We start from the raw sequence: 24,368 nt of genomic DNA, 5'->3' as shown, positions 1-24,368 counted from the left end.
CCCATTAAATGGGCACACACTGTAGTTAAGGCTTTACATAACCCATTCATCGGCTGAAATCCAGTTTTACGCTTCTTACACCATTCCTTTATTCCATCTCCAATTTTGAGATCCGCTTTAAATAAGGTCTGTGTTTCATGTAGGCTTACACCCCCTAATCGTCGTTGGCATCGAATTCAAAGTGGGTGATATTTTTCAAGAAGCAATAAAATGTCTCAGTTTCAACATTTGATGTGTTGTCTTTGAACTATTTTCTGTTGAATATTGGGTTTAAATGATTTGCACTTCATTGCATTCTGTTTTCATGTACATTTTACACAACGTCCCAACTTTTTAAGAAACAAGGTTGTACTTTTTCACGGCTGTATTTACTCATGAGGTGCTGGGTTGGTGCAACCCCTATAACCAGTGTGATTAGCGTTGGACCCTCGTAGCCTTTTTGGATTGCAACTTTGACCTTATAATGTGCCTACACTGGTAAAGGGGGTATTTTATTTACATGTGGTGAACCGTGTTGACCACTAGGTGGAGTTCTTAGTGCAAAAAAAACCCGAATGGGACTAGAAAGATACATTCCTCTGTACCCAAAGTAGACCTATCCAATTTCACCGTCAGCCCATTTTCTGATGATGGATAACCTCTATAGTACCCATGGGACGAGTTTTAAAAGAGCGTAAGAGCAGAAATGCTGCTATACTCAACTTTAGTTGTCAGTGGTGGGCTAACATACATTGGCAAATGTGCTCCCATCCAGTTGCACAGTAAATTTTCAGCGCGCAATAGCCAATTCGCTTTACCGCCTGTCCATTGCTTGGCACCAGACTAAGTAAGGATGTCTACAGAAATTCGATATTGTACTTGCGGATGCTCATGCGGTTCGCAGTAACATGCGTGCGCAGAAATTATCTGACAATTTTGGGACTGCAGATTTTCCACTTTCTGATTAGCGATAGGTCTGACAAGTTATCCAGTGTACCCCTGAATCGTTGTTAGCAATTCCTTGAAAACTTATCGGTCATGTCATGTCACGGCTAGGAATGTATCGCAACGTCTGTATTGCATGTGGAACTAGTTCGCGTCCGCAGGTTGCTGAATGAAAGATAAATAAAAAGGCAACATTTCTAATGCATTCTCTTTTTTTATTAATAAGAATCGGATACTTTGTTGATCAAAGCTTGAACACAGCGATAGAATTCATAAGAATTTTGCAATGGACGCGACAAAGTTCAATTTGGACCGGAGCCCTGTGCTTCCCAAACCAACGGCTGACCTTCCAGAGGGTTTACCTTTCAGCTCTCCTAAACGGCGCTTCGTGAAGGTTGGGAGGAAACCAAGTGATGGCTCTTCACAGTAAGTAATGTACTGGCAAGTACTGATGATGGGTTGTAGGGTCGCGTTCTGCGCATGCTACTCTTGAGTTTGATGTACTCCCTTGACAATGGGACATGTAAAATGGGTCTTAATATTTTATGAAATGCTTCATAACACACTTGGCACACTGGTATAATACATGGTGTCTTGTAGCTCAGGTGGTAGAGCGTGGCATTTGCAATGCTATCGTAGTGGGTTTAACTCTCACTAGTGATCTTTATGAAAATCTATGCACTCACTACTCTGGATAAGACTAATGAATGACTTAAATGTGCAAAACATAAAAATCTCTTATTTTTCTACACCGAATTTTATTTAAAAAAAAGATTATCTTGAATTGTGCATATTTTGTTGTAAAATGAATACGTTTTGAGAATGTTGGAGTGTTTTAAAGTATACTGGTTTTGTAAGGTACTGTATTCATTTATCCCTGGGACAATCCTAATGTGATAATTAAGTTTCTCTGTAACAGGACAAAAAGTAAATAAACACAAATATTAGGGGATCATCTAAGAGAGTGAAAATAAATAGAACATGAAAATGGATGAACTTTGCCTTTCTATACATTTTCTAGAAAAGTTTCCAATATAAAGGAACAACTCCAATTTCCCTTACGAAGCAATTGAAATAAGCTTGTTAAAAGAGTTGTGGCCAAAATAAGTCTCTCAACTATTAAACAAAAGCATTTTCTCTCATTAACAGAGAGATGGTCATCTCTGGTTGTGACCCAGTGTTGATACCTTTCTCAAAGGGGGTGCAGACATCTTACAAAGGAAAATACATTTGTCAAAGGGATTTAAATTATTTATACTTTCTATAGGATTTTCAAAAACAACACTTACCTGTTTGTGAGTACATTATTAAGATCAAGGCGTTCTGGCATTTCTTGACCTGTTGCTCGGACGACATTATTTACTGTTCAAGAAATATTTTGATCTACATTTCTCTTTTTGTTATCTCACATTCTCAACAGGTCCGGCTCCTCTGGTTCCAGTATTAGGTCGGCTGACAGTGGGAGCGCCTCTGTCGTTAGACAGCCATCCAGAAGTCGCATCCGTCGCCATACCAACCGTCTGTCTGCCGTGTTCCAGCGAGGCTCCGTCCATAACGCTTCCATGATTTTACCCGGGTTACGTGGCGTATCTGGTCAGTCCAAGGATGGAAGTATGGCATTAGCATTATAACCATTAACTAATGACAAATAAAAACAGGTTGGCTTAAGGTATACTTTTTATTGCCTTAGCAAGAGGGATTGAGCATATGACATAATGGGATATTAGTGGTAAGTATATCTGACACATTCTTTCACAGTTGAAGTATACATGTACAGTTCCAGTGTAGTGAAGCTGTAAATGAATGTGTAGGATATACTCATTTACAGTAAAAGTACACATGTACAGTTCCAGTGTAGTGAAGCTGTAAATGAATGAGTAGGATATACTCATTTACAGTAAAAGTACACATGTACAGTTCCAGTATGCTTCTTCATGCAGGGAGGTGAGCAGAGTTGTGGGTGCAGGGTAGTGAAGCTGTTCAGTTATCAGGTAATAGTTTGGAGGGGGCTTGATGGGGTGAGGATAGTCTTGGTAGTCTCTCTGGGCTATTTGATGAAGACCAAAGCCTGTTGTAGGCTGCTGGAGGAGAATCTCTCCAACAGTGGGCAACCAGTATGGACTCATTGCCCTGAAGTGATGTAGGATCTTGATGGATGGGCAGTTGGCAGCTGATTACATTCTGTGGAACATAAAATGCATTGCAGCAGGCAGACCCAAACCAGACAGTGATGATGGTGGAGTTGAGGAGGGACTTTGTGATAATGCTGTGTAGAACCAGGTCAGGACAGGCTGGGAGATTTTTGTTCACCTGCCACAAGTGGTAATCTGCTAGTCTGCCTTCTTGGTGATCGCTGTTGTGTTGTCCTTACGCCTGAAATTGTGGGAGGTGATGTTCCCCTAAAATGATTCCATCAAGCTAACAGCTAAATATCACTCAGGGTAGAAAGGAAAAGGGTGTTTCCTGGAATCAACCACCACTTCCACAGTTTTGTCTGTGGAAAGTTTCCATTTAGTCTGACTGTACCAGACCACCAGCTGGTTCACCCCTCCATGGTACATGGACTCCTTACTGGCAGTGATGTGATGGACCAAAGTGTTGTTTTTAAAAGTTGAGTAGCTTGACAAAATCCTTAAGGTAGGATTGTTGGTGTAGAGTGAGAAGAAGATGGGTGAGAGCATGTGTCCTTCCAGCACCCCAGTGTTGAGAGATAAGGAGTCCAAAATGTGCATAACTATCTTTACATTTTGTCTTGTTGGTCAGGAGATCAGTGATCCAATGACACACAGAGCTGGACTTCAGCTGGGAGAGTCTGTTTTGTAATTGTTCTGGGGTGATGGTGATGAATGCAGAGCCCACAAGTATGTTTGTATAATAAGTCTCTGGGTTATCGCAGTGTAGCCAGCTTTTTGCCTTTTGATGTTCTCAGCCAGCTTCTCTTATAATAAGGGAAGTAGAGCTTGTCCAAAGCTCGAAGGTCAGTGGCAGTTTTTCAAAGCTTCACATAGTAATAAATATTATCAGAAAAAATGTCACTATTTTCAGTAATGTTAAAATGTCTACATAATGTGTAAAGTATAGATTTGTATGAATATAACCATGCCAATTTGGAGTAGTTAGAAGCTCTATTTCCATGCCTTTGAGAAAAGGTGGCTATTACCCATCATATACTTCCTGCAATCCAACTAAATTGACCCTACCTGCAAATTCCTTTAAACTGTATGCATAGACATGCAAATTGTATCCATTAGTTTGCCTGCCTCTAGTTAAGTAGGAAATTATGCAAAATCCACTTTAAGCCTAATGCCAAAATAACTAAATGATGTGCATATGATTACCAATGGTGACGATAGAACAATTAATGTCATTCCTCACTTGTCCATCTACTGTAGGGTCTCTCAGTGATGCACTAATGACGGACGATCCTGCTGAGCTGTCCAATCAGATTACAGCACCAGGCATTCTGAAGATATTTGGCAGTGAGATTTGCCAGGGTGCCAACTACAAGAGTGTTCTGGCAACAACACACTCAAGTGCTAAGGAACTGGTCAAAGAAGCCCTTCAGAGGTACAGAAATGTGTGTGTGTGTGTGTGTTTGTGTTTATGTGTGTGTGTATGCATACATTTCTTAGATCATTGTTTGATTTAGTATTCTATTACCTATGGCCTTCAACTGTCTGTTCTGGTATTGTGTTGAATAAATCCATAGAGAATCACACACTTTAATAACTTTATATAGTCTTTTTGTTATCCAACGTCGGAGGTTTGTCTGTAAGCTAAAAATGCTATATCAGTGTGCCCATTGTAAATGATGCTGAAGTTGAGCTTATTCTATTCAAGTAATTCATGTAGACCCATGGACAGTGTATGTTGTGGTCAAGGATAGCTTGTTTATTATTTCTGTGGTATAGTCCATTGAGTGAGTGTCCAGTGTGTGTGTTTGTGTGAACACGTCTCCCTGTCTGTATTATAATACATTGAGTCTACTTGTGCCCAATCTAGTATTTACATGAGTTATGGAACATTGCAGAACAAGATTTCTCTTAAACCGTACTTAATACATTGTATTATGATCTGTAAAGTGTGAGGTACTCTTCAATAGAGATTCTACATTATCCTCCAGGTATTTGTAATAATTTTTATTGGAAACAACAAAAAATTGCTTTATTGCCCAGGTACGGTCTGAACAAGGAAGAGGCAGAGTCATATGTGCTCTGCGATGCCATTGGCTACTTGGGTGATCACCAATGGAGGACGGAATGCTTCCGGGTTGTCGGTGATAATGAGAAGCCCCTCCTCCTGCAGTCGCTATGGAAACCCAAGGAGGGGTTGGCGAGGCGATTTGAGATCCAGAGGAGAGCCACTGTGGAGGAAAAGAGATCCCAGGACAAGGACACTGTCACTGCTGGTAGGGCAGATGAGGAGACCGAAAGTGTGGTTTATGTCAAACAATTAGAAATCCCGGCTGGAATAATTTCGGAATTAAGAAGACATAATGTCCAGATTCCACCATCCAGGAATTCTGTAAAACCTGAGAATGTTGGGAAAGGGACTGTAATTGTTCAGCCCAAACTGGTGGTTTTGTTTGTTCCCTGGTAGTTAATTGATTCATGTCGAAAGTGGGGATGGGACTATGGGACAGCAGATGTAGTAGTCCATCCTGTTATGTGTTTGTCTTTTAAATGGTTCAACTGGCTCTCATCATAGCCCCCTGCCTGTGCACGTTCAACCATTTTTCTTGCCTAACCCTCATCTACCACTGCAATCTGTTTCCTGCACGTTGGCTACCCATGTTTATTTTGGCACGTTGGCTACCCGTGTTTATTTTGGCAGCCACACGTATGTATACATACACTCGCCTTTCTCTTCACCCCCAAAAACTTTCTCATGTTTCTCAGGCATCAATGCCCAGGCTCGTAAACTCCAGAAAAGCCGCTCGCGAGTCAACTCTTCCCTGGTTGAGAGGGGTGTGTACATGACCTCTGTGTTGGAACGGGGTGTGTGTGGAGGGCAGAATCAATCTGAATGGGGTCCCGGTCTGTGGAGGAGCCAGAGTGAAGCAGACCTCTCATGCCAGCCCACAGAGACACAGCAGAACCATCAACAAAGCGCCACAGGGCACCACAGTCCGAATCTTGACTTTAGTCAAGGTGAAAACCCAAATCACAGTAAGAACTATGACCAGAAAGTGGAACGTAAGCACAAGTGGAACCCCAGTCAGAATCTCAAACCTAGGGTCCAAGAGAGCGACGTTGATGCCGAGCTTGTCCTTCTGGAGGAACCTGGATCAGAGACCGGCATAGAGCCCCTCTGTCTGTCCCCTGATATGGAGAGGGAAGAGACGGAGAGCAGCGGTGATCAAGTGACACTGTACTCCATTCACCCCCCCAGTGACTGCCCCTATCTACTACTGCTACAGGGCTACAGCCCCAGACAGGTAGGACACACCCACATTAACATAGTACTTCATTCACTCAACTCAGAGCTACCCCGCCCACACACATTGAATTTCCTCACTCCCCTTCTCTTATGCCCCCTACTTCTCTAACCCTCTCACCTCCCACACACACACACACATACTCCCTGTCTGTCTGATGAAAGGAATAGAAGCCACACAAACCTGCTGTTGTTTCATACCAGGTCTAAGTACAGTGTATTGTTTCCCTCTGTCCTTTGATTGCTTGTTTGATTCAGATGTCCTGTTTATTAGCTCCCATCTGCTTTCCGTATATCTGATTATTTTATTAGAAGTCAATTATAACTTGCTCTATTTCGCCATATATTGAGTACATGATGTAGGGATCCAGAGCATTATTTTCAACACCCCGGAGTTATCCATAACATTGTGCTGTAAAATGTATGTGATGAAATCCTGTGAATTCATTAGTGCAGCCCCCCCACCCAAAGGTTTGTGCAGATCTGTCATTCAATCACAGTAGTGGTTTGGTGTGTTTTAGTTACAAAAAATGCTGGAAAGCAGTAGAGGAAAATGTGTTCCTTGTGCAAAAGACGGACACACAGTCTGTTCTATATTCATGGAGTGGGGGGTGTTTTTATTCTGTGAGTGTGTCTGTGGAAAAATCTATTACAGTGTCCTCTACCTCCTGGCTATATTATTCTGACACTGCCTGCTCTTACACACATGTTATGTTTTGACTGTCTGTTAGGAGACACCAATCATTATTCCCACTCACAATCCTACTTTCCCTAACCCCTTACCTTAACCTTAATCGCAAAACCTTAACTTACCCCCAAACCTAGTCCTGACCCCAACCCCTAACGTTCATTCTAACCCTAACATAAAGTGTAACTTTTACCATAAATCAAACCCAAAATTAAGATAAAAATGTAGTTTTGCATCAAGGTCAAATGTTCATCGTTTTCAATAATCATTGATTTCTGATCCTCACAAGTACACACAGACCCCAGCCCAAACAGGGACAGTGGGTTGGAGGATGTTCCATCATTCTATCTCTGTCTCACAGAAAACACTACCGTTGGAACATATAAGATTCCCCGATGGAGAAGCAATCCAACTTTCCCACTGGAAAAAAATCATAGACAGTTAGGGACAAACATTAGAGAGAATCCTGTTTGGAAATAGAAACATGTGTAAAAACACAGATCAGGAAACATAAAGAGGTGTGACTGTGCAGTACTTCCTGACTTCCTGGGTTGTTTAGGGTGGTATACTTACACAAATACACTTATACACATGCATCATTTCAACACAAGTCATCTTCTCTCTTTTCCCTCTCTTTTTCTCTCTGTCCCTGCCACACTACTCCCTCTCTGTGTTCCTCTCTGTCCCTCTGTCTCTGTCACTTTCTTACTAACTCTCTTGGTCTCTCCGTCTCTCTTGGAACAGATTGGTGGGGAACCTCTGGATATACGTGCATGGGGTCTTGAGGGGCGTTGTGCTCTGTTAATGATATGAAGGGAAATTTTAGTTGTCCTTTTTATCTCTTCAAACTTCCGTTTTTCTGAAAGGCTGGTTCAGGCTGGTTCATGATGTCCGTTGGTTGAATGTTGATGATTCTTGTTTGAAATGAAGAGGACTAAATTTCAAAGTGCCGGCCTTTTTTTTCCTCAGGATTTCATCATCTACCTGTTAAACGGTTCAGACACTGTTATAGGTCGATGCAATGGCGAGGAGGAGGAGAGGTCAAAGGCTGACGTCTTGCTCCCCGCCCCAGACATCCTACCTCGTCACTGCCGTTTCCATCATTATGACAACAATGATAAAGGGGGTTCCAGTGTCTGGCTCCACCCTCTCCAAAGCGCCCTGGTAACACGGAATGGAGAGACACTGTCTAAAGAGGCGGAGCTTAGTCCTGGAGATGTCATCGGAATGGGACGTCACTACCTGTTCTTGTTTAAGGACCCCACTGCCTGGTTTGTTATGAAGAAAGTGAGTTATGTCACTGTAAACATAAACATAACATAAATGTAACATGTATAACTAATCTTTTATTGTGTTAATGATATAGTTAATGTAAACGTTTTGTTGTTAGGTAGCAGACCGCACTCCTCATGATCCCAAGCTCACAGTTACCCCTGGTGTCCTGCCCCGAGTCACAACAACACCTACCGGTGAACCTGCGCTCTGTAACACATGCATCTCAGCTAGAGGGGAATCTGAGGAGACCAAAGAAATAGGGTAATGTTTTTTTTCTTACTAGTTGCTGATTCTTCAAGCTTTTAGTTATACAGGTTGGTAAATTGTAAAGATGTTACCACTAAATAGATACTTTTCACCAAAATCTACTTTATCAGGTCTACAAGGGCACCTTGCCTGATAGACCCAGAGGGTCGAGACCTGACCCAATTCTACGAGTTGGTGCACGAGGATGCTGTCGTGAAGGAAATCATTGCCATTGGTAGTGTCCGTGGACGTGGCCCGGTGTTGACCATAGCTTTCCTGCTGTGCGTCTGTCTCGAGCATTATGCCACCCACCTCCAAACTTCAGACCTCCGCAGACTACTGCTGCTCATTGCCAGCGAGGTCCAGAACGACATGTGGGTCAGTGAGTTCACTGTATGTCAGGGCTAGGCAACCAGATTCACCCGCAGATGATTTATTTCAGAGCAGATTGTCAGTGGGGCTGGAATATAACTATAATTCCATACCTTGATTTTATTGAGAAACAATAACATAATGTCTCATTTTATTCATGGGAATACTTGGTAGCATCTTTCATACACTATGCAGGCATTGTATGAATTCCTGAGGATTTCGTTTGTTCGGAGCCCAAAAAAGGAAAATGTATTTCTTTTTTGTTTTTTATCGACATCTTTTTGGGGTCAGAACAAAATCGCTGACAGCACTTGGTCTGTTGCCAATTGCTGTTACATGATATTCAATTCATGATTATAATGCTTTATGATAATCTTGCATATTCTGTTTAAATGTGTATTCAGTGCTATACCTAGATTTGAGTCAGATGTTTTCAGGCCTAGTATCTGATATTGCCCTCATGCTTTGTTACAGGAACACACAAAAGACCTTGCTGCTGGTCAACCTGAAGTGTGAGTACTGATCCAAACCAAACAATGTCTGTCACTGTATGACACCAAGTACTACATGCCAGTATAATACTTTCCATTGTGTAATGATGAGCTGAAGATCCAATTCCCAATGTTTTCCTAGTCTCTGTAGTGTCCAAGAGAAGCAACCGTCTCTCAGCCTGAGGAAAGTGATTGCAGGCTTGCGCCCCATGGTGGTGTGGATGTCCAATGTCCTGGAGCTTTTGTATTACATCCAACACCAGCTACCGCAAACACTGCTCTGGAGAACACACAGAGAACATGGGCTGGAGGGTGTGGAAGATGAAGATGAAGAGGATGAAGAGAGGGAGGAGGAGAGTTTAGGTTTGTTTTAGGTTTGCTTTTTCTAACCTCAGTCTAGCCTCCCCTAATAGCCAAGGGATTGAAAGCTAAAAGACAGAACCTTAGGTTGGATCCATAAAACCAATATTTTGTTTTGTGTTGTCAGCCTTGTTAGAGATGAGACTGTCGTGTGTGAGGTCAGCCAGTGAAGAAGCCATGACAGTTCTGGAGGAAGTGATCATGTTGACCTTTCAACAGTGTGTCTACTACCTCACCAAGGTCAGTACCCCCTGAACTGTAAACTCCATCAGTCCTCATTCAGCATGAGAGTAGACCAGGGTATAAGGATTACATTTAAAAAAAAAATTTATTTGCAAAACGTATTGTCAAAATGAACAAGCCAATAGAAACTCTTTCGGATGAAACATTTTGAAAATTGAAATGTTGTTAGGTGAAAATATTACACAACTGGGATACACAACTCTGGCCTTCATCTGAGGCAGCCCTTAACAGACCCCCTGATGTAGAGGTTAGCTCAACTTGATTAGCTCTTCCCTTTAGGGCTGATGGTTTTGTTTTGTCTCGTAATCTGAGAAAGAAAAACAATCAAAAACAGATTGGAGATGGAGGAGTCCAGTCAGTTATTCCTCTCTTGAGTGGAGTCCTGAGAGTGGCTTTCTGATAGAGCAGCCATATTGGGCTGCTAAAATTGAGGCTTTATAAACTGACCACAAACAGACAGGAGGGGCATTGTAGGGCTTTGTGTGTGTGTGTATTTGTGTGTGTGTGTGTCATCTAGGTTAACTACACTTGTGAGGTCCAAAGATCTCCACGACGATAGTAAAACATTCAACCATGTGGGTAAATTTTTCCAGCCCCTGTGATGAAAAAGCTTATTGTTGGCTATGGGTTAGATTTAGGGTAAAAGCTTCAATTGGGGTTAGAATTAGTGGTGAGGTTAGATGTGATTAGAGTTAAGTTTAGGTGTTCACTGTTGTGGTTAGCTGGCAATATAATTTAGAAGTTTAATACTTTTTTGATTCGGCTCTGAGGAGACACGGTGACAAAACGTTTGCAAATCTAGCCACTCGACGATTGTTATCCTGCTTACCGGCCAACCATTTGAGGGGGGTGTGGTCGATGACCAGGCATTACCTCTGACCCATTTGTTAGTGATGGTCTCTTTCTCCACAGTGACATAGTGGCGCTACCGGTCGCTAAGCTTCCTGCTGGTATACAGTACTCCCTGCTGTGGCTGACCAGGAAACCTTTTTTGGCAGGTGTTTCTTTGTCAGTTTAGGAGGGTTGCGATGGAGGCATACCTAGGAATAATCCCGTTATGCCCAAACACAACCTGACTTCCTTCTTCGTCTGGGGGCATGGCCAGCCTCTAATAGCCTTCGTGTTCTCGTTTTGGGGCCGGATCTTGACACTCCCCACCGTGTAGCCTTAGTATTTCGCCTCGCTCAACCCCAGATGGCGCTTCTTAGGGTCGCTCTAAGACCTGCTGCCTCCAGACTGGACAGCACTGCACGCAGCCACTGCTCCAAATCCTCGCTATGTATGACCAGGTCGTCTTTCCCGGCTGCTGCATAGATCTGGTGCGGCAGGAGGGGGGGGGGGTGCTGAGGCCCTTCTGGCTTTGGAACCACAACGATTGGGGCTGTTTGACGACCCACCGACAAAGCACATCCTTCCCCCCCTGCCTAGCCAGCTCACAGAGAAGCCTCAGCGATTCGGCACAGCCTTATGTGAATCTTCTTCCCGGGATCGGTGTGGACGTGGTGGTTTATTAGCTCAGTATCCCCAGGCGTTCGGGTAGAAGATGCGTTGGAACCGAGGTATCACGTTAGTGACTGCCCGTGTGTAATTAGCAGGCGGCCGCATCTCATTCTTATTACTGTTGACAGGCGAGGCCCTCTCCACCAAGATGTCGGCCCCTTCTATTGGTTCATGTTCCATAGAGGGCGTGAGCATATGAGTACCTTGTCTACAATGTTGAACGCGTGGACCGCCGCAGACCTGTTGTATGACCGTTGTTGGGCTCGCTGGGCTTTAGCCATGCAGTGGGACAGTAAAGTTAAAATGGCTATATTTGCTGTACACCCAAGCTGAGCACTTGATGGCTGCTTTTCCTTCACTCTGCAGTCCAACACGTCCCAAACCAACTCAGCTGAGGTAGAGGGTTGTGGAGGCCAGGTCATCTGATGATGATGATATGCAATACGGGAGGGACAATACAAAAAAAGAGACATTCGATAATCATGGACATTTGATAATGTTTCATTTGGCAGTCTTGATTCACAGGCTTATGTCCTCAAGAGAGAAATAATGCAAAGCTCTGATGGTTACATACCAGGGGACTGGTACAGCAAGCCATGCCTGCTATACGAGACAACCAATATACAGACACGTCCATGCTTTTTCAATCTGGGCGGGGCACTTCTGGTCTGCTTATTTCCCTTGTTACATGTCTCTGTGTTGGTAGACGCCTTCCCATATGTATCCATGTCTCCTTTCTATACTGTATCAATTCAATATTCAATAGGTGCTTTATTGGCATTAATGGATGGTTGCCACTGTTGCCAAAGCAAACCGTATAATGTTAAAAGAATGCAGACCATATCTCCTTTCTGCACTGTCACTTACCAGGTCTCGTGGTTGGTAGTCTCCGTTCTGTTCTGGCAGATTAGTGGTGATGAGCAACGGAACAGCACAGATATCTATGGGGCTGTACAGATCTTCAACTGAAGCTTACGACAGCATTCATGCATCGGCGCTTCAACTGAGTCTAAATATTTGTATCATGACAAGCGAATCAGCCAGCAAACCAAGCTGTGTTTAGATACGTTTTCAGAAATGTCACAATATCTTACAACACATTTCACAAGCTGTTTGTCTGCTCATTGTGAACTACCTGGCTCCACTGCCAGTTTCCTTCTCTACTCTGCTGGGAGATATTTGAGTCATACGATCCTGAGGGTTTCCAGATGTTTAGGTCATGTCTGTTCATTCATGGATGACAATGTACTGCAATGTATGTCCTTCCTGTAAATGTAGATTATTTATTTTCCTAAATCCACTAGGAGCTCATCGTCCCAGTCAGGCCGTGTAATTGTGATTGTGTGGTTCTGCGCTTGTCTTGCTCCCTGAGCTGTTTAGATTGTGTAGTTCTGCTTTGTTCTGGTGATGATTGCGTGATTGGTGGGATTCTTTGGAAGTAGATCTCCTCATCGATCATATCTGTCAGAACTCTGCGGCTGGAACTCCAGGCCTGACAGCTAGACTGGACCAGACAATGCTAGGAATGTGTTAGCAGAAGGGGTGGCGAGTGTGTGTTTGTCTACACACACGTTTGTGTGTAGGACCTTGGAATCAACTCCAGCTAGCCTGGCATTCACGGGAAAAGCAACGCCCCTCTGCATGTGGAGTTTCTCAAAGCTCACTTCTTCACAGATCTCCATTCATCTTTGTACGGCACTAGGGCACTTTTTCTTTTTTTAAAGGTGTTTGTTGAGGGCTCCCTCTATGGGTCTGCGGAGGTGTGCTGGTGATAGAGGAAAGCTTATGGTCCTGAGACAGAACACATTTTGCAGTTTATTCTCCCTCTCAATTCTCAAAATCGGAGAACACCCGTCTGTAGGTGTGTGTGTGTGTGTGTTCGCGTTTTTTTCCCCCTCAAATAGAGCTGAATAGCCCGTCTAAAGCTATAATAACAGAAATAGTAGTGTGCTTACATTTGGATCATGTCATGCCATTCCATCTGGTGTAGGGGAAACAGATGCTGGTGTGGGCTGAAAACAAAAGACTGTTCTGGTGATTGGCTGGTGCCAGAGGACCTGGCATGAATGGACACTTTCCGCCTGCAGGGCCATGGCTACATGTGGCATCTAAGTGGAACATACTGTATTGGAGGGTGGGTCATTGTTTGGTTTGGGCACAATGGGATCATGATGAGTTACATTTTCCAACCGAAAACATTGTTTTAAAAAAAAAACAAAAAACGTTTGGATCCATTCCTAATTTCTACGTTCTCCAGTTTGGATTTCTTGGCTAGGATCAACGAGGTCACATGACCTGGATTTTAACACATACAGCACATATGTAAATTAGACCAGAAACCTAAGCAATCGTCTCAGAATGACATAATAAGAAAATTATGACAGTTTCAAAAGTTTTAAAGGGAAGTCAAATTGCTGGTCATGTGAAATTACTAATCAAAACATAGTTAACCTAAACATGGTTAACCTAGTCATGGGAAATGTAACTGGAATATTTACACTGGCCTAGGGCTTTCCTGAGTATATGTACATTACTACAGCAGTGTGGTGTTGTACTGTAAGTGGATGCCAAAGAAAGGAAGTCAGAGTTTCTGTGCCACTCAGCAGTTTGTCATGCCAAGCCCACACAAGCCAGATTCAAAGGCCTTCTTAACAAGTCAGATTCAGCCCTGTAGGAATGTGAATCTATGGAACTCGGTGGCCAGGGTCTCCAGTGCCAAGTGGGGTTGGGAGGAGGGCTGAGGGTGGGGTAGAAGAGAGTGCCGAAGGACAGGGATGGGAGGGGGCTTTTGCTGTCTGACTACAATTAGGCAGAACAAAGCTATCGTTGTCATAGCTAGCTTGCCCCAAAGAGATGAAGGGGGCTTTTGGCTGAGGAGAGAGTTGGGGGAGGGAGAGGGGAAGAGGGAGAATTTGTGGCTGCACACATGAACTGTAGTCTAGTTTCCAACCACTTTTTCTGTCTCAGACCTCATCTGTGGTCAAACAGCCCACAGCTTCAGGACAACTGCTCTGCTGCAGGGGGAGCAGTTTCACTTGATATAGTGTACAAGATGTGTATCCCCTCCAGGCTCTGTACCCAACCCTGCCTAGGCTGCTGGACTGTGACTCATTCTGTGAGAGAAGTGGGTTCCTGGGTAGCAGTGGTGTGCAGGTTTCTGGGGAGACACAGCAGGTCTTGGAGGTCCTGACAGAGACCAGCAGACTGCTACAGGACTGCCAGTTGCACCGTGAGATGTCCTCCCAGCTCCTGGCCTATCTTTTCTACTTCATCAATGCCTCGCTGTTCAACACACTCATGGAGAGAGGTGAGGATGAGCATTTGAAAATGGTGTATTTGAGCTCACAAGTCGAATGTGCCTCATCTCCACAAACACGTTTCCCACCTTCATCGTGCTGATCTTTTTGTAAGTGAAGGTTCAGAGCTTGACTTCTACCAGTGGTCCAGAGGGATTGGTATCAGAGCTAACCTAGACCTACTTCAGAACTGGGCCCAAATGTCTGGGTACGGTCTGGGGGATTTGGTTGTGGAGTATCTACACACACTCTCCTCCGCAGTGAACCTACTGGCAACACCCAAGGAAAAACTACTGCAGGTGTGTGTTTTCTCTCTCACACACACACACACACACGCTAATCCCTACATACACAATCCTCTCTCTCACTCACACACACAAACACACTAATGCAATCTCCCCTCTGCCTTAAGTCCTCCTGGGTGTCTCTGCGATGTGGGTTCCCCAGCCTGAGTCCAGCCCAGCTCCACCACCTGCTGACAGGCTATAGCCCAGCAACCCCCTGGCCCCCACACTGGGCCCCTTCTGATGACGACCAACTTGCTGCACACAACACTGGTCAGTTGGTTAACTGTCAGTTTTCTGACGTTTTGTTTTTAGAGCCAGAAACACAGACCGAATTCTGCGTACGATCACTACATACTACACTGTATACTGTACATTTATATTTGTGCTACATCAGACTTTCTCAAACCCACGGCCACACACTGGTGCCTGTTCTTAAAAAATGGTCTGCCAGTTCGTGGCATATCCCTCATAAACAATGTCCCACTGATTGCACTGACGCTTCCTTTTGGATCCGTAGTTACGCAAGTAACTGAAATCCGATGTTTAGAGGTTGGCACTTTTGAATTTCAAATGGTTTGACCTATTAAGTAAGACTCTCATGAAAATGTATGCTTCCCCTATGATGCTCACAAGCCGTGTAGGAAACGTTAAAAGGACAGTGGTAACATTGCAATTTAAAGCAACTCAGTAATTACTTTATGGTCTTCATCACATTTGAATTAACTTCCCAATACCTCTCTGATTAATTCTAGTCTCTACAAACCATGGACTTGAATTCTGCATTCTTTTAACATTATGCTAGTAGCTAAAAGGCTAAATACATGTTTTTATTACATAGTTGAATCCAGTAGCCCCGTAATGTTCTAAAATTGAGAATTACATTTGTTGATGGATCATGTGATGACTACGCAAAAAACAATTAAATGGGTTGGATAATAAAATAGCGATGTTCGATATCTTGGACCTTTTTTCTATACAAGCAATTCCCGGGAAAGGGAACACACTTGGCTGGTCTCTGGCACAAAATGTTTGACAGTGTCTGTACTACATATTCCTTTCACTGACTTTCTCTTAACCTGGTTTTGTATCCGTCTTGCCCTCTTCACTAGCTGATATTCTGGAAAGATTTGACAGCCACCCTCCCCTGGTGTTACCCAGCTCTGGTTTCAGTCTAGAGCTGAGGAAAGAGGTGACAGACTCAGGCCTGGCTGGACAGCTCAAGAGGCTACAGGACTTTATCCACAGCCTGTCTCTTAAAGAGACCCGGAAAAAGGCCACTCCTACCCACACAGAACAGGTAACACGTGCTTGAATCATCTCAACATCTACTACAGGTGTATGCAAAGGTTTGGGCGCCCATGTTCAAATTACATGTTTTGTTGCTTTTATTCACACACCCTCTGCAGTAAACTAACTTAAACTTGACATATTTCAGAAAATTGTAATACACAGGTACTATTTAATTGCTGAATTTAACAGACTGAAAGAAATGAAACGGTACATTTGGTATATGCAGAACTTTGGGAATCCTTCCAGTTGATCAGCTAATTTGATTTTTTCTGAGGCCTCAGAAGTTAAATTACTCACCAGGCCTGAATCCAAACCAGGTGATGACATTTTCAGAGCTGAATACATTCTCTGACTCTTCAAACCTCTCAAGGAATGTTGCTTTCTAAGCAGCTGACTGAGGCTCAGAAAGTAAAGATAACTGACTCTTACAAAGCAGTTCTTTAGTCCTACAAAGCTATACAAAGATGTCTAAATGCTTCCTGCGTGCAGGTTCCTTGGTCTGAAACTTTATAAGTTAAGGGGAACTTTTCAAGTCAAGATATGATATGGATTACCAAGAAAATGTCTGATAGAACTGCTTGTAGATTAGTCAGGAATGCAATGCAAACCCCCCATATCACTGTGAATTACCTCCAGAAAGGATTAGCTGGTAAAGGAGAAGTGATGCACAGTTTCTTGTACAAACATGATCTGCATGTGGGTAGAGGGAAGAATGGATTCTACTGCGTACAAACCAATCTTGGAAGCTTAAGTCGCACAGTCAATTAAAAAAATGAAGTTGAAAGAGGTTTGATATAAATACATAAAATGATGTTGGATATTACAGTAAGACAATGATCCAAAACATACCTCAAAATCTACAGTTAACTACTTCAAGAAACTAAAGATTAAGGTCTTGGACCTCACAGTCCCCAGACCCGAATGTTAGGAATATTTCTAAACTAGAAGACCTAGGAATATTCCTGAACTAGAAGTGTTCTGCAAGGAAGAAATCCTAAAACTTGAAAGACTGTCAGCTGGCTAAAAGAAACATTTTGAAGCTGTGATTTCTGCATAATAGGATGTTAAGTATTGACCATGCCAAATAAACTGTTTATTTTTTTTCAATTCTCCCCCAAGAATTTTTACTTGGCATAAACATTTGCAGAAATATGTCAAGTTTAAGTTTGTTTGATGCAGAGGTTGTGTTAACTTATTTTTACTAGGAAACACAACTTGTAATTTGCCCAGGGGTGCTCAAACTTTTGCATGCAACTTATATAGATATAGATACAGGTGCTGGTCATATAATTAGAATATCATCAAAAAGTTGATTTATATCAGTAATTCCATTCAAAAAGTGAAACTTGTATAATGTATACATTCATTCCACACAGACTGATATATTTCAAGTGTTTATTTCTTTTAATTTTGATGATTATAACTGACAACTAATGAAAACCCCAAATTCAGTATCCCAGAAAATTTGAATATTGTGAAAAGGTTCAATATTGAAGACACCTGGTGCCACACTCTAATCAGCTAATTAACCCAAAACACCTGCAAAGGCCTTTAAATGGTCTCTCAGTCTAGTTCTGTAGGCTACACAATCATGGGGAAGACTGCTGACTTGACAGCTGTCCAAAAGACGACCATTGACACCTTGCACAAGGAGGGCAAGACACAAAAGGTCATTGCTAAAGAGGCTGGCTGTTCACAGAACTCTGTGTCCAAGCACATTAAGAGAGGCGAAGGGAAGGAAAAGATGTGGTAGAAAAAAGTGTACAAGCAATAGGGATAACCGCACCTGTAGATGATTGTGAAACAAAACCCATTCAAAAATGTGGGGGAGATTCACAAAGAGTGGACTGCTGCTGGAGTCAGTGCTTCAAGAACCACCACGCACAGACGTATGCAAGACATGGGTTTCAGCTGTCGCATTCATTGTGTCAAGCCACTCTTGAACAAGACACAGCATCAGAAGCGTCTCGCCTGGGCTAAAGACAAAAAGGACTGGACTGAGTGGTCCAAAGTTATGTTCTCTGATGAAAGTAAATTTAGCATTTCCTTTGGAAATCAGGAGATTTCATTTTCCAACAGGACTTGGCACCTGCACACAGTGCCAAAGCTACCAGAACCTGGTTTAAGGACCATGGTATCCCTGTTCTTAATTGTCCAACAAACTCGCCTGACCTTAACCCTATAGAAAATCTATGGGGTATTGTGAAGAGGAAGATGCGATATGCCAGACCCAACAATGCAGAAGAGCTGAAGGCCACTATCAGAGCAACCTGGGCTCTCATAACACCTGAGCAGTGCCACAGACTGATCGACTCCATGCCATGCCGCATTGCTGCAGTAATTCAGGCAAAAGGAGCCCCAACTAAGTATCGAGTGCTGTACATGCTCATACTTTTCATGTTCATACTTTTCAGTTGGCCAACATTTCTAAAACTCTTCTATTGGTCTTAAGTAATATTCAAATTTTCTGAGATACTGAATTTGGGGTTTTCATTAGTTATCAGTTATAATCATCAAATATATTGAAATATATCAGTCTGTGTGGAATGAATGTATACATTATACAAGTTTCACTTTTTGAATGGAATTACTGATATAAATCAACTTTTTGATTATATTCTAATTATATGACCAGCACCTGGTATACAGTAAATATATATTCGTATAAATCTTTATGGCTTGATAGCCCTGACAATTCCATAGTGCAGGTCAGTTGTCAGCATCCCGTTTTATATGAAGATTTACAAGCTAAGCTAGCAAGCTAATGAATGTGTTGGACAAATGTAAGCGAGTTGTGGTGCACAATCAATCTCAATCATTAGAAGAAAATGCTTGTTGAAGCACAAAACCCCTTGTTACAAAATGTAAAATGCTGACTAAGACTTCCTGGTAAGAAAGCCTTTAATTATTGTTTTAAGCTTAGATGAATTCTGATTGTTTTAAGGATGTGGGGTTGCCAGACAGTTTATGGCTTGACAAATTTTTAGTCATCCAATTGCTCTTTGTGAGATACAAGTTCTTTGCAGGTCAATTTGTTGCATTGTTTTATATGAAACATTTACTTTTTTTGTGGTGGTTCTAGATGTATTTTTTTCTAGACCTCTTAGGATTTGTTCTGGAACTCTTACAGGATTCTGCTCTTCCTACGGAAGCCAAGCTGCCAAATATGGTGTTTTTACCAAAGGCCTCTCTGGAGTCTTTTGAATCCCCCTCTGCAGAGAATGTCCAACCATTGGCTTTTGCCCCCATTTCTAGTCCATCACGGCCCTCTCATGTATCTCCGCCCTCTCCCCTTCACCGTCCTCCCTCTCACCCCCAGCCAAGCCCCTCCATCCACAGTGATCTGGGCTCCTGTGGAGCCTTGTTGACCCAGAAGTTGAAGAGTCTGGAGCTCCAGTCCAGAAAGACAGACCTAAGCCCCCTCACCAAGAGGTCAGCCCTGGACCCGTCTTGTCTCCTTACGCCTCCTAACACCCCCCACTGCCTGGAGCTGTTTGACCCAGAGACTGAGCATCGGGAGGGGGGTGGTGGTGGAGACATGAGCCTGGGAGAAGAAGATGAGAAAGAGGAAGAAGAGATGGGAAATGATGAAGAGGTGTTTACTTTGGAACTACAGAGAGGAGCTCGAGGGTTGGGATTGGCCCTGGTGGATGCAAGGGTGAGTGATTGACATGATGTGTGTATACGTCAGTTGGAATGTTGACGATGTGTGTATACGTCAGTTGGAATGTTGACGATGTGTGTATACGTCAGTTGGAATGTTGACGATGTGTGTATACGTCAGTTGGAATGTTGACGATGTGTGTATACGTCAGTTGGAATGTTGACGATGTGTGTATACGTCAGTTGGAATGTTGACGATGTGTGCCCTGATCACGCCACCGGGGGGGGTTTCCGGGGGGGGCTGTGCATCGATTTGGGGGGTTTTCGGCAGGTCGTGCACATCTTTTTCTTTCGTGCTTTCTTTCATGTCGGATAGAGGTTTACACATGTTATTGGTCATAAGTCCCCAGACCTCCCCTTGTGTGTGATTGTTCTGTTATTTTGGTTACAAAATCTTCCTCAGTTTGTATTTTTCCCAGGAACTCAGCGTTTTTGTAAAAGCAGAACAGAGAAAGCATATTGGATGTCCAGGAAGTCCAGCGCAGCCATACGATGAGTCAACCGATCAAATTGATTTTATAAAACCCAGTTTAGAGGTTGTCACAAAGTGCTTTTACACATACCCGCTCTATGCGATGCTGGTAGTTGTCTTTATAAAGACCAACACATGGCAGTGAATTCATGGGATGAAATCTCTGCAGTCGTGTAGGATGAAAACGAGGGACCCATTTTCTAGAAGGCCCGAGGGACGTAGTTGATATCCTGGTGGCAAGTCTGCCCCAGTAAATGTACGCCCGTTCCACTTACCCCCCTGATGTCTAGGGGTAGTGTCACCACTCTCTCCCCTTTTTCCTCCCATGTTTTCCACAAGAGATTAAGAGTGTACACGCTCAAGCCGTTCACATGCGCATGAGAAATGGTTCATTACACCGTACAACCAAGGTCGGTTTCAGCCTTAACCACATTCAGATCTCAGATATGCTGTGATTCTCCAGGACTAGTAGAGTGGCTTTTACCTTGGGTAACCTGGTAGATAATCACTCTGAGAAAACCCACTTTAGACCTCCTGGCTGCCATGATAGCTGTCTGGCATCACTCAGCATCCATGTGGAGAACCAACAAGGTGGATCCATCAAATCCATGAAACTCTGATGAAAGGAGTAACCATTTTATCTAATCTAAGAGCAAGTTCTCTTTATTTTTCAATGTTTGAAGTCTTCACTGTCTCCTCCACACCTGGGGTTTGTTAAACATAGCAGACAATTGGATATGTGACAGTTTGTTGGGAGTTTGAATTACATGTTGGGTTTAAGATTGTGAAGTAAAGTAGTAAAGTAATAGAGGATGCATTAGAAGATGCATACAGGTTGCAACTATAGTTTTTCTCGGTCTCTGGTTTGGTGGTATATTGTGCGTGAGATAGTGACAACTAGTGGTCAGAATACCAAGTGCAATTCTAAAGGTTAAGAAGCTCATACGCTGATTTTACACAGGCAGTCTTTTTCACAGCCAGTCTGATTAAAATAAACATCTGTCTAAAGCTTGCAATCTTTGTACTTTCTATAGCCAGAGGTGTAAAAAGTATAAAGTAAAAGCACTCAGCTGGGTTTGGTTGTGTTCACTACTTTTGGGGATCTAAGTAAACCAGGTAAAGGGTGTCCAAAACTAACAAGTGATCAATTGATATAAAATATCAAGTAAGGTCACTGGTTAGTTATGAACTCTGTTTACTTGGTCATTTAGCTCTTCCTTAGAAACTTCCCAAAGCTGGTGAACATAGCTGAGTACTTTTACTTTGTACTTTTTACACCTCTGAATAGTGTAACACACATTAAAATACACATTATTGAATTAAAATTCACATTCTTTAGAAGAAATATGTCAGCATGGATTGTGAAATGTTGTTTGTCAGGACCCGCTGCTGAGGCGGAGAGGTGTCCTGATCCGCGCCGTGGTACCGGACTCTGCTGCGGCACGCTGTGAGAGGTTGCGTCCAGGAGACAGGATTCTAGCAGTCAACGGAGTCAGTCTGTTGGGACTTGACTACACCAGGTCAGTCAGGAATTAGTTGGTTGATTGATTTGGATTTAATTCCATTCTTAATATTGAACTGAGTATGCGTGGGTGCATGTCTGTGTGTGTGTGTGTGTATGTTTGTCTCTTTTCTCGGTTACAGTGGTAAGGATCTGATCCAGTCTTCGGGGGAGAGGCTTAGGCTGCTGGTGGCCCGGTCAGTGTGGACAACGAGCACTAAAGTCAGCATTTAGTGGACTTACCACTGCTGAAAGGGCTTCAACACAAACTATACAGTGGACCAACAAGAGCTCTACAGGAAAAGCAATAAGGAGAAGTGCACTTTAGACACTGACAGTTCAGGACAGCCTATGAAGCAACAAACTAATGGCCTTGTTGTTAATTTTTTATTTATGTGCTCATAAGGTCTGCAGATGTCACAATCACACGTGTATACTGGGGTTGGGGTTGTGTAGATTCACAAATAAATGCAACACAATTTCAGAAACTATTTACTCAGTGCAGATTTCTATAGAAATCCAAGAAGTCATAGACTTTCCTACCTTACATGATCAGCAGCAGGTTGCACATCTGTGCATGGCTTTCTGCAACCAATGGCCATTAGGATGTCTTTCTACAGTATGTAGCCATCCACATGAGCCACTTCAAGTGGTCTTGGGACATTCTGCTTCTAAGTGTCTTCCTCACAAACTTCAGGGTTGAGGTTTTTGCACTGCGACGTTTGTTTACCGGTTTTCTCACAGGGTCCAGGATTTCCATCTTCTTTCTCACAGTTTTCAGATATATAACAAGATCTGACACTGTATTCACCCAGAGATGGACACTTTATTCTAATCCACTGTGTTGCTAAGGTTGTCAATTCAACTTGTTGAATTCCAGCAGTGGTCCTATCATCAAACTTGACCAGTGATGGTATTTGACTCAATTTAACATGTTAAAATAACACAATTTGACGTGTCAAATGAGAAACAGATTGTAGAACTAAAAACAATAAACCAGCAACTGGAGTCCATTTCAGAAGATTTTAGCAATGTTTTTGCTTCATGTGACCTTTTTTGCTTGTTCTAGTAAGAAAGTTAGCTGTCCCAACTGTTAACTGTCCCAGCTGAACAGATAATGAGCTAAAGCCTAATTTCTCAAACATTTTTGTGCCAGGGACAGAAAAAAACATGGCCTTAATCCTCTGTGGACTTCTTGCATAAGATAAATGTTGGCAATATACACTCACCTAAAGGATTATTAGGAACACCTATTACATTTCTAATTAATGCAATTATCTGATCAAACAATCACATGGCAGTTGCTTCAATGCATTCAGGGGTGTGGTCCTGGTCAAGACAATCTCCTGAACTCCAAACTGAATGTCAGAATGGGAAAGAAAGGTGATTTAAGCCATTTTGAGCGTGGCATGGTTGTTGGTGCCAGACGGGCCGGTCTGAGTATTTCACCATCTGCTCAGTTACTGGGATTTTCACGCACAAACATTTCTAGGGTTTACAAAGAATGGTGTGAAAAGGGAAAAACATCCAGTATGCGGCAGTCCTGTGGGCGAAAATGCTTTGTTGATGCTAGAGGTCAGAGGAGAATGAGCCGACTGATTCAAGCTGATAGAAGAGCAACTTTGCCTGAAATAACCACTCGTTACAACCAAGGTATGCAGCAAAGCATTTGTGAAGCCACAACACGCACAACCTTGAGGCGCATGGGCTACAACAGCAGAAGACCCCACCGGGTACCACTCATCTCCACTACAAATAGGAAAAAGAGGCTCCAATTTGCATGAGCTCACCAAAATTGGACAGTTGAAGACTGGAAGAATGTTGCCTGGTCTGATGAGTCTCAATTTCTGTTGAGACATTGGCACACTTTAGGCCCCTTAGTGCTAATTGGGCATCGTTTAAATGCCACGGCCTACCTGAGCATTGTTTCTGACCATGTCCATCCCTTTATGACCACCATGTACCCATCCTCTGATGGCTACTTCCAGCAGGATAATGCACCATGTCACAAAGCTCGAATCATTTCAAATTGGTTTCTTGAACATGACAATGAGTTCACTGTACTGAAATGGCCCCCACAGTCACCAGGTCTCAATCCAATAGAGCATCTTTGGGATGTGGTGGAACGGGAGCTTCGTGCCCTGGATGTGCATCCCACAAATCTCCATCAACTGCAAGATGCTATCCAATCAATATGGGCCAACATTTCTAAAGAATGCTTTCAGCACCTTGTTGAATCAATGCCACGTAGAATTAAGGCAGTTCTGAAGGCGAAAGGGGGTCAAACACAGTATTAGTATGGTGTTCCTAATAAACCTTTAGGT

The 24,368-nt window shown here is 43.0% G+C and overlaps 1 protein-coding gene across 1 annotated transcript; it reads left to right on the top strand.

The window, feature by feature from the left end:
• The first annotated feature begins 707 nt into the window (after positions 1-707).
• si:ch211-176g6.2 (ras-associating and dilute domain-containing protein) lies at positions 708-23,326 on the top strand. The gene is made up of 18 exons (XM_020046719.3): positions 708-1,350; positions 2,345-2,517; positions 4,317-4,491; positions 5,100-5,332; positions 5,823-6,361; positions 8,018-8,335; positions 8,439-8,584; positions 8,701-8,947; positions 9,416-9,453; positions 9,575-9,795; positions 9,920-10,032; positions 14,605-14,842; positions 14,952-15,130; positions 15,244-15,388; positions 16,228-16,415; positions 19,728-20,066; positions 21,924-22,063; positions 22,188-23,326. Exons 1-18 carry the CDS (start codon positions 1,211-1,213, stop codon positions 22,276-22,278), a joined length of 3,663 nt encoding a protein of 1,220 aa, XP_019902278.2. The 5' UTR covers positions 708-1,210; the 3' UTR covers positions 22,279-23,326.
• The last annotated feature ends 1,042 nt before the right edge of the window (positions 23,327-24,368 follow it).

Source organism: Esox lucius, chromosome 5 (assembly GCF_011004845.1).
Source record: "Esox lucius isolate fEsoLuc1 chromosome 5, fEsoLuc1.pri, whole genome shotgun sequence".
In the NCBI taxonomy this organism is placed as follows: Eukaryota; Metazoa; Chordata; class Actinopteri; order Esociformes; family Esocidae; genus Esox; species Esox lucius.
The sequence above is the reverse complement of the archived record's forward strand: the minus strand, read 5'-3'. Positions and strand labels throughout refer to the sequence as shown.

Bases quoted from the DNA above. Each gene is read 5' to 3' on its own strand.
- si:ch211-176g6.2 (XM_020046719.3), top strand. From the start codon at position 1,211: ATGGACGCGACAAAGTTCAATTTGGACCGGAGCCCTGTGCTTCCCAAA. The intron at 9,454-9,574 runs GTGAGTACTGAT...ATGTTTTCCTAG, and splicing joins GCTGCTGGTCAACCTGAAGT to TCTCTGTAGTGTCCAAGAGA. The intron at 14,843-14,951 runs GTGAGGATGAGC...TTGTAAGTGAAG, and splicing joins CAACACACTCATGGAGAGAG to GTTCAGAGCTTGACTTCTAC.